The sequence below is a fragment of the Pogona vitticeps genome, chromosome 6 (assembly GCF_051106095.1).
Source record: "Pogona vitticeps strain Pit_001003342236 chromosome 6, PviZW2.1, whole genome shotgun sequence".
NCBI lineage: Eukaryota > Metazoa > Chordata > Lepidosauria > Squamata > Agamidae > Pogona > Pogona vitticeps.
In genome coordinates this window covers 120,752,276-120,765,019 of record NC_135788.1, presented here as the reverse complement: position 1 = coordinate 120,765,019, position 12,744 = coordinate 120,752,276, and the positions used below count along the sequence as shown (strand labels likewise).

General features: G+C 48.1%; 1 protein-coding gene across 1 annotated transcript; it reads right to left on the bottom strand.

Moving 5' to 3' along the window:
- Positions 1-36: 36 nt before the first annotated feature.
- Positions 37-10,733, bottom strand: ELP5 (elongator acetyltransferase complex subunit 5). The gene is made up of 8 exons (XM_072977199.2): positions 10,602-10,733; positions 9,870-9,930; positions 9,262-9,342; positions 8,144-8,373; positions 6,211-6,404; positions 3,496-3,606; positions 2,507-2,607; positions 37-1,474 (listed from the first exon to the last, which is right to left on the bottom strand). Exons 1-8 carry the CDS (start codon positions 10,651-10,653, stop codon positions 1,366-1,368), a joined length of 939 nt encoding a protein of 312 aa, XP_072833300.2. The 5' UTR covers positions 10,654-10,733; the 3' UTR covers positions 37-1,365.
- Positions 10,734-12,744: the final 2,011 nt, after the last annotated feature.

Genomic DNA, 12,744 nt, shown 5'->3' with positions numbered 1-12,744 from the left:
ATTGTTCTTTTTACATACCTTTTAAAGACAAGGAGATTCAATGTGTACATTTTATACTTTATTCAAACATCTTTTAGTGGTTTTGCATTTGTCTTGCTTGTAAACAATTCCAGAATATGCATTAAGTGTTATATTTATTATTTAACTCAACACACCAGTATTTTAGAATAAAACTGTATTTTCCTGTCGCAGAAAAAGCAATACTCCTTTTTTTTCCCCTTCCACTATAAAAGCAACAAGAATGATGTTGGAATAAAACCAATTCCAAATATCATCAAAAGCTCACTTTTTTTGTCATTTTTTTTGTTTTATATTCTTAATGGCCAATTAAAGGTTTTACCTGCTCCTGCATTTGTATTGTTTAACACCATGACTATGCGGCCTTTCCCGAACTTGGAAACAGGATATATGACAAGAAAAAGGCGAAGAAGCTGTTTCAGCGCTGACTGCAGGGGACCGCTGGTCTCCCTAGCTGTTCTTTTACAAAGTGGATAAATTAGCTTTCTAATTTATGGTAAGGGAAGAGAAACAAGGATCTAGTATGTCTGTATGCTGTTCGACAAGGCTTTACAGTTTTAATTTAAAAAACTGGGGATTTTAGGTATTAAACTGCACCCCACAAACAGACCCACAACAGTTAGTGCCAATTTTAAAAACCAGTACAAATTGAAGACATGGAACAAGACCTATACAGGGGCCACTTTAAAAGCTGTTGAAAACAAACAGGTCAATAACAAAAGCAGAAAACAAGAGGCAGGATCTCCTTGAATGAAAAGCTCCTTTCACAACAACTCAGCCCAGCTGCCAAAAAGCCTGTCTACTGGCAGAAGGACGAGAAGGAGAGGACCATCCTCACTGGCTTGGGAAGAGCTCTCTGGCCTGGGAGCAGCCACAGATATATTGACTAAAGACACCCAGTGAGATGGAACATAAACCAGCACCCCATCAATGTTTCTGTATTGAAAAGCACTTTTATCTATTTGGAGGAAGACAGAGCATGTTTCTGGTGGTGGTGGGAACCCTCTGTGTACACCTCTCTCCTCTCCTTAACACCAGTCTTCTCCAGCAAAGGCTAACTCTAAGGGGCCAGTCTTCTAACATGTCCACTTAGCATTCCGAAAAGGTTCCGGAAAGAAGGAAAGATCCAGCCAACTCATCCGTTCTTTCACTTCTGAGAAGATCTGTCGAACCCAGATAGGCCGGTGTGAGTTAGCTGTGGAAGCCACCGGGAGGGCAGTCTGGAGGAGGTGTTGGGGTGGCTAATTTCCAACCCTTTTAGGAGACTCTCCTGTGGCAGGGTGGCCAGTCCACCAGGCAGGGTCTTGCTTGGCACGTTCTCCAGTTCTCAGTGTCCCTCGGCATCGCTCATACATCCAGGTCGTCATCTGGATCTTCCTCATCTACGTCATCTGCCGCATCGGGCTCATAAAAGATTTCGGCTTGGCCAGCCGGCTTCTGGAGCAGAGACAATTTCCTGAGGGAGAGCAGAAGAGAGGTTAGGAGATGGTTCATTATGCACTGAGCCTCGAACAAGGACTCTGTGTGTGTGTGTGTAGGGGGTGTGTGAAGTTGAACTGGTAGTCACGAGACCAAGCCACAGAACTTGGGAGGGCTTAGTCCAACGCTGAGATATTTTGAGCCAGCATGACTGCTCAGCATGCTGGGAGCATGGGTTCTGCAGTCCAAACAAACCCCTAACTTTTCCAAGTTCTGGGAAAGGAGCAGCATTTCTCCCACCTTGCTTCTGGAAACAGGCTCTCGAACTGGTGGGACAAGGAGAGAAAAACACCAGGCTTCCGCTGGGTAGAATTTTAAGAAGTTTAAAATAAAATGTCACAGATTGCACAGGACCACAGAGTCACTGATCTACAGGAAACGCATTCCTACAGCCCTGACAAAGCAGTTATCACGTTTATGGTTTGAGAGCCTGAAACGCCAAGGAATCTTCTGTAGGAAATTTTACTGGACGGAATAAGTCCAGCGCTAGGCTTCCTGCTTTCTCTCAGAGGTCTCTTTTCTTAAGTACAGCTTTCCAAATTCTTCAGCCCCCATGCCCTGTCTGACCAGAAAGGGCCAGGTTTGGCTGATGATAAGTAAATAGGTGAGGAGAAACAGCAATAAAAGGTGAGGGGGGGGGCAAATGGGCTCTCAAGCTGACAGCACGGTGGGCCAAAATGTAGGACGCAAGGTCAGAGGTCAAGGAGTGGGGCGTCAACCACATCGGCTACCCGGAAAAACCACGAAGAAAACCTCCCCATCCATCCTTCTGCTTACTGGGTGGCTTTAGTCCATAGAGTCACAAGGACAAAATGGAAACAAAATACAAAGGTATTATGGAAGGCTTTCACGGCCGGGATCTGATGGTTGTTGTGGGTTTTTCGGGCTCTTTTTTCTGGCTCACTTCAGAACACGGCCAAAGAGCCCGAAAAACCCACAACAACCAAAACGCAAAGGGTCGAGCAGAGGCATAAAAGGGGTGCAGAGCTGTGGGGTCCAGCCGACTTACTTTTCTTCACTGAAGTGGTATGGGAGGGGCACAGATTCCTTGGCCCTGCGCTCAGCCTCCGACAGGTGCAGGTTGAAGGTCAGATGGGCCGTTGGGTCAGCCTGAGGGGAGCCAAAGAAGGAGGACGGTCAGCACAAGGAGCATGAAACTCAGTCCACACAAGGCGGTCTCTGCCTTTGAAAAAAAAACACAACAACAACAACCACACAAGGAAGTGCTGGTTCAGGCGCAAAGCTGGTCTGGCCCCTTGTTCTGTTTCCACAAGGAGCCAATCGGATGGCCGTGGGATTATTAATCTCACAGCAGCAGGAGACTGGAATGCTCGTGGTTCCGGCCACTTATTTATAAAAGGATAGCCCTGCCCACTGTGTAGCAGCCTTGGTCCCGGAACAGGGAAACGACTCAAATGCTTTCTTTCACACACCCCAAGGAAGGCATGGCATGAAGGAGCATTATCTAGATGGGTTTGAAGCTTTGGGGTCCCTTGCCCCTCAGAGGACGGACTTCCTGGTGGAGATCCCTAATTATAGCTCGGAGCAGGAGATCTTGTATTTATCTGTGATTTGTTTCTATGATGAGAAGAGAAGACTCCCTAGAAAAGATCCTGATGTTGGGAAAGTGTGAAGGCGAGAGGAGAACATTAGGAGAGGATGTCCTTGAAAGCTTCTTTGAACAGGAAGGTCTTCAGCATCTTCTTTACGTTTTTAGACAGCACAGCTCCCAAAACCCAGAAATGTTGAGAACTGCTCTTAACTCTGATTCTTCTTACTCCTGAGGGCACCATGGAAGGGCTTGGATTGACTAGGAAGATTTCCCCAAAAAGTGGTCTTTTTCACCACTGATCTATCTTGGGTTAAACAATTGAAGAGCCTGCATCCTACCAACTCACTCAAGGCAAGCTCTCAGGATCAAACCATACACTACTACCAAAAAGCACCCAGGAGTCCACGGAACTGGGAGGAACTCCTCAAAGAAGGAAGAGCGTGTACCGTGGCAGCAGGTTTGCTTTCCTCAAGACCTTCTTCTCCGGAAACGCCTGCCGTTGGCGGCTCCCCGAGATCTTTCAGTGCAAAGCCCGACAGGATGGTGAAGCATTGTTTCTGGAGAAACAGAGAACAGAAGCTGGGGTTCAGTGATCAGGCACATCTTATTCGTACAGTGGTGTCTCGCTAGACGATGATAATGCATTCCACTGAAATCGCTGTTTAGCGAAATCATTGTCTAGCGCAGTGGTTCTTAACCTTTTTGAAAGAAACAACCCCTTGAGCCAATGAGGGTTATCATCGCCCCCTCCCTGCGTTGATGATATCTTTCTTTCTTTCTTTCTTTCTTTCTATTTAATTTATTTATTTATTTATTTATTTATTTATTTATTTATTTACTTACTTACTTACTTACTTACTTACTTACTTACTTACTTACTTACTTACTTACTTACTTACTTACTTACTTACTTACTTACTTACTTACTTACTTACTTACTTACTTAAGAAACTTAAATCTAATGACCCCTGAAAACAAAATTCAATTGCAAGAAAATGAAATGCCCCCAAAAAGTAACATTTAATGATTTAGTTGCAAGTGAATTTTAAGACGCAAAAAGAAATATAAAAAGGGCATAAAAACAAACCACAATGCAGGAACTAAAAATTTCAAGGCGAAAACTCTGAAACTAAATTAAGATTGGAGGAAAATATATATTCATGCACACTGTAAAAAGGCTGCAGCCATCTTCACAGGTTTGGCTTGCTCCAGCACCCCCCTTCTGCTCCAGCGCCCCCATGCTGCCCCTTTTTGTTCTACTGCCCCCCTGAAAAATGAAATTGCCCCCTGGGGAGCATTATCGCCCACGTTAAGAACCACTGGTCTAGCGGAAAGCATTTCCCCATTGGAATGCATTGAAACCTGTTTAATGTGTTCCAATGGGGAAGAATCGTCGTTGTCTAGCGAAGATCGGCCATAGGAAAGCTGCTTTGTGAACTGCCGATCAGCTGTTTAAATTGCTGTCTTGCGAAGCTTAGTTCCCGAAAACACCTGTTTGCGAGCGCGGAGGGAGCTGTCAAAATCATCGTCTAACGAAAATCGGTTTGCAAAGCAGGGACCAAACATTGTCCAGCGAAATTCCCCCATAGGAATCACTGTTTTGCGAATCGCTATAGCAATAGCAAAAAGCCAATGTCTAGCGAAAAAACTGTCATGCAGGGTAACTGTCTAGCGAGGCACTACTGTACATCCTTTCCCTAAAAAGACAAAATCTACTTCTCCATTCAGCCCAAACGCTGAGTAGTTCTCTTTGGGGTTGCTCCAAAGCAGCCCTTTCACAGCAGAGCTTCGAAAAGTTACCCTTTTTTGCACTACAGCATCTAAGATTCCCCCAGCCGGCATGCTGGCTTGGAACTGAAAGTCCAAAAAGAAGCCACATTTTTCATGTTTCACTCCAGCACGGCTCAGCAACGGCTTTTATCCAGCCTCATGCCATGCAAATATTTTCCCTTCCTCTCACTTGGTTGCAGTGGGTGGGGAAAGGGGTAGGCTGCATGAAGTCTGAGCATGTCGCTCAACCCAGTTCATCCAGAGAACGATTGCACGGGGCCGGGACTAGAATCCTCACCCCCTCTCTACCCTAATTCCCACTGCTTTGGCTTCTGATTTCCATTTCCAAAGTTGCAAACCAGGTGGTTGGCAGGCCTGTTGAGCAGGGGAGGTTTTGCGATCCATCCGAGTCTCCTCTTGCCTTTTATATTCTAGCGCGTATCCACGCTATACTTCAACCTCCCCCTCCTGTGGAATCCTGGGGTTGGTAGTGCAAAGAGGCCCTTAGAATTCTCTGCTAGACAGCTCTTGCACCCCCCACCTACCCTGCATTTAGGTAGACACTGCCAAGCATTTCCCCCGACTACAAATCCCAGAGGGCCATGGAGTGGAGTCAAAGTATCCAACTTTTATTAACTATCTAGCTGAGATATACGCAGACTCCTGAACAAGCTACTCATCTTACCTACAAAAAGGGTGAAATATTTGTACCTCTGCATAGTCCAAGCTAGGGTTTTTCCAGTAGCAATGTTTGGAAGTGAGAGCTAGACCATAAAGAAGGCTGAACGCCGAAGCATCGACGCTTTTGAATTGTGGTGCTGGAGGAGGTTCTTGAGAGTCCCCTGGACTGCAAGGAGAACAAACCTATCAGTTCTGAAGGAAATCAACCTTGAGTGCTCACTAGAAGGACAGATCCTGAAGGTGAGGCTCCAGTATTTTGGCCATCTCATGGGAAGAGAAGACTCCCTGGAAAAGACTCTGATGTTGGGAAAATGTGAGAGCAAGAGAAGGGGACGACAGAGGACGAGATGGCTGGACAGGGTCATCGAAGCGACCAAAATGAATTTGACCCAACTCTGGGAGGCCGTGGAAGACAGGAGGGCCTGGTGTGCTCTGGTCCATGGGGTCACGGACACAACTTAATGACTAAACAACAGCATTTATACCTCCATTACAGGAGCTTTGAGACGGTATACAATACAAGTGAAGGGGATAATAATGAAGGGAGAGCAGGTAGCAAGAGAATGGAAATGGTTCTTACTGATATTTTCTGTGACTCTTTCTGCTGTCAACGGGGAATGGAGCAGCCACTTCTCTGCTAATAGAGAAAGGTACATGCATGTAATGTAATGCCTCCCTCCCATGTATGTTGAGAACCTCCCAAACCTCACCTTCTGAGTCACCTTTCGGCCTTTCCTTCGGTCCAATATCACAGCTACTCGAGGAGCGCAGGTCCCAACATGGATGGTCTCCTGTTCCGGCTTCAGTGACACCACGACATGAGCCAAGGCATGTAAAGTTTCCAGCTGCCCAGGCTGGTGTAAGTCTCCATGGAGAAGGGCCACCAGCCTCGTGATCTTCAGACCTGCAGCAGGGTAGACACATGCGCTACGCCTGGTACACCACAACCAAACTGGACCATTCCTTGACATTCTGGTTGAATGGCAACTGGACCACAATGGATTTAGAACAGAGTGTGATGGCTGGAGGGGATCCCCCACCCATCAACCAGCACATGCTCCTCTCCTCCTCCTCTTCAGGTGGTCAGCCAGTTTCCAGCATTGGCTCAGGCTTCCCGCCCTGCCTCCTCAGCTGACCACCCACTCAGAGAAGGAGGCAGGGCAGGGAAGTTCGAGCTCCTGCTGGGGACTGGCTGAACACCCAAAGAGGAATAGGAGGAGGGGAGGAGGGCCTTCCAACTGATGAGTGAATCATTGGCCGGGGAAGTGGAGGAAGGGGACGTGCAGCCCTGAGGTTCATGCCCATCTCTACCAGGGATTATGGGAAAAGTAATCCAAGCAATAAGTTAAACTCTATTTAAGATGTATTTCCCTTCCTTTTTTAGCTTAATTATTCTGATTTCCTAGCTCGGAAAAGTTACTTCTCGTACTGCAAGTCTCAGAAAAGAGCTTATTTTTTCCCTAGCAAAGGCCTGACAGCATCTTCCGTAGAACAAACAGGCCAATTTCCATACAAAAGAATAAGCAGATGCTAAGGTGACATTAGGAACAGTGAGGTTTAAAAATAAGTGGGAAAATATTTCCCGCTCCCCAGACACTGCTTCTCTGATTTCAGTGTGACTAGTTTTGAACAAAAAAGCCCTCCAAAGACAGAATACAAAGGAAAGCGGGTGAACAAAATCACACAAAGAGCTTCACCTGAAACTTGGCCTCAACAGGGACTGGGGCTTTTTAACCTCCCTGCATATGCTAATTATCCCACCTTTCCTTGTTTGTTTGCATCATGCCTTATGACAGCTGCTGGATAATTTTCTCTGCTTGTAGGGTTTTTTTTGGGGGGGGCATTTTTCTTTCACCTGCCTCTTATAATTTCAGCAGTCGTTGTGTGTGCGTGTATCTGAAGAACACGTCCTTGGTTTAGACAAAGACTTTTCTCTACCAGACATGAGCTAATCTGCTTCTCGGTGCTTATCCCCCACTAGGGACCTTTAAACCACTCTCGACCAACATTAAGAGGTGCCCTTAAACAGCACTTAAACCATCCTTAAACACCACTACTAAAAATCAGCCTCTTCCATTTCAATCATGTCATAGAATCATTAAATCATTCAGTTGGGAGGGGCCTGCAAGGCCATTGAGCCCAACCCCCTCCCCCCCACACAAGGCAGGAACCCAAATCAAAGCAGATCTGACAGATCTTGAAGGCCTCCAGCGCTGGAGGGCTGACCAACTCCCCTTGAGGTCATGGGTTCCATTGTCGTACTGCTCTAACAGTTGAGAAAAAATTCCTGATATTCAACCCATTATTATATGTCCTGCACACTGGGATGATCAAGGACAGATCCTGCCCCTCCTCTGTCGGACTCCCTTTCAAGCATTTGAAGACTGCTCTCCTATCTCCCCTCAGTCTTCTTTTCTCAAGGCTAAACATCCATGGCTCTTTCCGTCTTTCCTCGTCACAAAACCTCCCCATCCTCTGCCTGTATATCAAGGTCTCTCTACTCATGCTCTGTTCTGTGCAGGGTTGCGGTCCTTGAAAATGCCAGCCAAATAGGAAGGACCATCCTCCTCTTTAAAGGTGCCACCAGATTTTTGGCCGCTGCCCCAAATGGAATCCTTTCCAACGTGTCCCATCTTGGCTTACCAGCCGCCTTGCTTTTCCTGAGCAGCTGAGCAAGTAGTTGGCAGACGCTGGGGAACGGCAAGCGCAGAAGCAGCCAACTGAGGGAGTCCAGGACCACCGTGAGGGGCCCCTGCGGCGTCTGAGCCACCAGGCGCGCCACCAGGCCCGAGGCGGAGAATTCTCTCAAAGTCACAGCACCGTCCTCTCCAGCCCAGCCGAGGGGATCCCGGAAGGCATCGTGGAACAATGTCCTTGGAGAAAGAAGGTTCGTCTTATTATAAGAACAGTCGGCCGACCAAGCCAAGGAGGGACGATCTCTTGGTGGCAAGAGAATGTCCCAAAAGTGTATCTTCTGCTGACCGATCCCCTAAAGTGGGAGAGCAGCTCCCTGTCATGCAAGGGCAATGTGGCTGAAAAGCATGCACACACACACCCTGTTGACCCGCCATGGTATGACCAAAACAAGGCACCTACACCATCCAAGTGGGGTTTTCCCCCCAAAATACCCTTGCCTCTAATCACTTTTCCAAACCAAGTTTATGTATTAAGCCTTTGACACAACACCTAAGCCCTGACAAGCTACAGCAGGTGTGGGAAACCTGTCCTCGGTGGACCATACGCAGTTCTAACCACTTCTCCACTCCCTCCCCTTTTCAGTTCCTTGCTGGAAAAAAAAAGGGAATCGCTGCTTTTCAAAGGCAGCAGAAACAGAATTGCTATTCCAAAGCAAGTGAAGAAGACTCTCCCCCCCCCAAAAAAAAGGACATGCATTCGTAGTAGATTTAAAAAGAAAGACTGGAACTTCTACTCCCTTTTGGTTTTGAAAAACAAAATGCAAAAACAAAAAACAAAAGGGGGAAGCATTTCGGAAGGGGGTGTGCCCACCAGCGGTCGAACGGAAGATAAAACTCCCTCCTGGGTCTTGTCCATCCCTGCTGTCCTTTAACAGAATCTACGCAGGTGTGACTAAATTGAAAAAAATTCTTCCTTTTCTACCTCTCTTTTCGTTTCCCTTCCTCATCAAACTCGGGTAAGTCATCTAAAGTCAGAGAAGGAACCAGCATCTTGATTGGCCTCCTGATGAGTGAGCAGGTTTGCCACAATGTGGAGAAACTCTGAAACGAGCATAAGGCACTTACCGGGTGATGATTTCTGTGCCAAAGCCAGCCTTGAATTCTTCCTCTGAGGTGTCGAAGCTGAACACGTGAACCAATTCACCCCTAACAAGAAACGGGGACAAAGGATGCTTTTATATGAAGGATGCTTTGTACACCCCAAAGGGGAGATGAGGAGGCAGTAGAATAGAGGCAGGGGGAAGCTTAGGTTCAGAGAGAGTATGGGGTATGTTCAGCATGCCAAACCCATCGAGGGCGTCCTGAGTGAGCCTTCCCTACCTGAAGCATCATGCCCAAGGAACGATTTATAGTGTTATGACTAGCAGCACAGCATGACTGTGACATGGATACGTCACTTTTTTAACAGAATTCCTCCAAAGTTGTTTACCCAGAGAGAGAGAGAGAATTTGCAGATGAGTTGTTAAAGGACTGTTTCTCATATCTATGGGTCCTCCAGGCCAATCAAGACCACAGGTAGCCCCACCACTGTGTGTGCTCTGCCCGGAGGATCACTCCAAGGATATAAAGGGAAGATGGTTAAGCAGCACCCAGGAGTTGCACGCCAGAGCTGAAGGGCAATGCCTTTAGGGTCAGGAGTCGCTAGCCGAGGGTCTCCAGGTTTTTGCACCCACCTCTTTGCTGAAGCGGCCACAAAGCTCTTGAGCAAGGTGCGGCCTTCGCAGGTGACCGAGTCTACAAGAAAAAAAGTCCAAGACATGTTTAAAACGCAGCGAGATTCCCCGCTTTTGCACAGACCCACAAACCCCCCCCACCAGGCCCCCCTCCCAGGCTTCAGACCACATGCCCTCCCCTGCAACCCAAACCTCGCTCTCAAGTCACAGTGCTATGTTTTCCATTCGAGCATACATATAAATAAATAGATAAAAAAATAAATAAAAATCTTGGTCCTTTTGCTTTCCCTCCTTTGTGTCCTGGACTACAACTCCCAGAATGCCCCCCAGCCAGCATGGCCCTAAAGTAGAACTCCTACGTAGAATTCCCCCAGCCAGTAGGGCCCTAGACTACAACTCCCAGAATCCCCCAGCCATGACAGCCCTAGACTTGAATTCCCAGAATTCCCCCAGCCAGTACAGCCCTAGACTACAACTCCCAGAATTCCCCCAGCCAGTACGGCCCTAGACTACAACTCCCAGAATGCTGCGGCAAGCATCCCCCAAGGCTAGCCCCCCAGAACATCCTAGCAATGATTACCCTGGACTACAGTTCCCACCATCCCCTACAAGAATAGCCAGGCTGGCAGGGGACCCCGGGAATTGCCCCGCCCCCTCCCCATCCTCCTCATCCTCCTCCTAGTTTCTGACTCCCACCCAGGAACCGGGAAGCCCCCCCCCCCATTCCCTCACCCTGGAGAAGGACCAGCCCCTCCGCCCCGCCGGCCACCAGCTCGCCCAGCATCCTCCGCCGCTTCCTCCGCCCCTCGGCCTTGGCGCCTTTTCGCCTCCCTCACAGGCACCGGCGCCTCTTCATGACGTCACTGTACGGGCACTTTAGGGTGCCGTGCGCTCCTTTTGTACGGAAGCTTCCGCAAGGGCGCCGCCATGAGGGGGAAAGCGAGCGAGAGGACCTCTAGGCGGCTACCGTGATGCCGGATAGGCGTCGTGGGAGCAGAAATGGGGGAGGGGGGCGCAAAAAAACCCTGCATTTTGCAACTTTACAGCCAAAATACAACTCTGAGGAATCTCTGGCGTTTTGAAATACAGTCGTTCTTCTGACCTTTGGTGACGGCAATTAGTCCCCACATACACAGCAGGCAGTATAGATGGCTAAGTAAGAGCTGCCTTTTGAGGCTCCAAAATTAAGAGGCATTTATTGGTTGTCATAAAATAGGAAGAATTAAAAGAATATCATACACATCTCAGAAATCAATCTGTCTAATGGCCTTTGCACCAATTGCCAAATGTCTGTCTGTCTGTCTGTCTGTCTGCCTGCCTGCCTGCCTACCTACCTACCTACCTACCTACCTACCTACCTACCTACCTACGTCTGTCTGTCTGTCTGTCTGTCTATTTTCTGATATCTCTCCGCAAATTTTGGGATTCCTTCCGAGACCCATAATCCCCTTCTTTCCAGACCCATGTTCCCCTTCTTCCTGTATATTCCAGTTGATTTCTCCCCACTCCACAAATTTTTATTTCTATTTTTAAATGTTGATCTAAAAGAAGAAGAGGAAAGAACAGGGGAAGTGCATGTGACTGAGGACAAGGCAGCTAACTAGCACTGCTACAAACGGATCCTCCTATATCTGAAACCCCTACCCCGCCCCCAGTTCCTGGGAGTTGATATATGGATGGGTGGGTAGGTAGACAGACAGACAGACAGACAGACAGACAGCCATTTGGCAGTTGGTGCAAAGGCCTCGTGGTGAGGGCAGAGCAAAATCTTTCTGCCATGCGAACCGCCGCTTTCTCTCCCTTGGGAGTAGAGGCCAGCAAGCCAGAGTCTGCGTGTTTTTGGAAGTGCCTGGGGGATTCTGGGAGCCTTAGTAGTCCAAAGAACCAACAAACTCTCCCCCCCCCCCGTGCGACCTTGACTCGGGAGTAAACCCCACAAGGTCCCCTACTGGCAGTGCATATTTGGACTGAGAGAGGTGCATGGGTGCGGCAGGGGCAAAAATCCACCCCTGGGTCATCCCCTGGCACAGGGGTGGGGTATCAAGAGGAGCTCGGGAGGGGGGGTCATTCGTGGTATTCTTCGCTGGCATCCTTCCAGTGCGCCTCTCCGAAACGAGCCCCCCCCGATCTTTCTTGATTTGTGTCTCCGTTCACCCCCTTATCTTCCTGGGTGCTGCCAACTGGCCTTCCATGCCTGGAAGAAAGATCTGAAGAAACCTGGACGAGTGCGTTGATGGGGAATGGCCAAACAGCCACGGCTCCCTCCGGTTGGGGCCCCCGACCTGCAGGGACTGGGAATCGCGGTCAAGTCAAACTGAAGTCACACCGGGGGCTCGGCTTAGATTTTTTTCCCCCCAGTGACTCGATGATGCTTAAGAGAGACTTAGGTTTCTGGTTAAAACTTGTATCTGTTACATAATACTGTGCCAGTGAATGTTTTTATAAATTTGACTGACTATGCATGGTGTTTTTGAATCATCATCATCATCATCGCCCAGCCCAGGAAGGCTCTAGGACCCAGTCTCCAAAATCTAACGCCTCCAGTCTTTCCCCCCTAACGGTGTTTTTAATTTAACCATTGTTTTCCTGCTGGTTCCAAACAGGCCATTTGGGGGGGGGGGGGATGGTGGGAAGGAAGCAGAAGGACCAAGGAGGGTCAATGGTGTGAAAAGGTCAAAAGGTCGAGGAGGGTCAACAAGAGGTCAAGCCATAAATGTTTAATTTATGAAATGAAAAACTCATCCTCTGCACCCTAGGGAACGTGTTCGTTCTGATCCTTTTTTTTAATTTGTTGGACGAATTGGTTGCAATTCTTAAAATATTTTATCATTTTAAAAAATGCACGGAATGGTGGGGGTTTTTTTCAGGTCTTTGC

Excerpts from the sequence above, each read along its gene's own strand:
- ELP5 (XM_072977199.2), bottom strand. The coding sequence starts at position 10,653 with ATGCTGGGCGAGCTGGTGGCCGGCGGGGCGGAGGGGCTGGTCCTTCTC. Across the intron at positions 3,607-6,210 it reads GCCGAAAGGTGACTCAGAAG|AAACAATGCTTCACCATCCT; the intron begins GTGAGGTTTGGG and ends CTGTTTCTCCAG. Across the intron at positions 2,608-3,495 it reads AAAGCAAACCTGCTGCCACG|GCTGACCCAACGGCCCATCT; the intron begins GTACACGCTCTT and ends GGCTCCCCTCAG.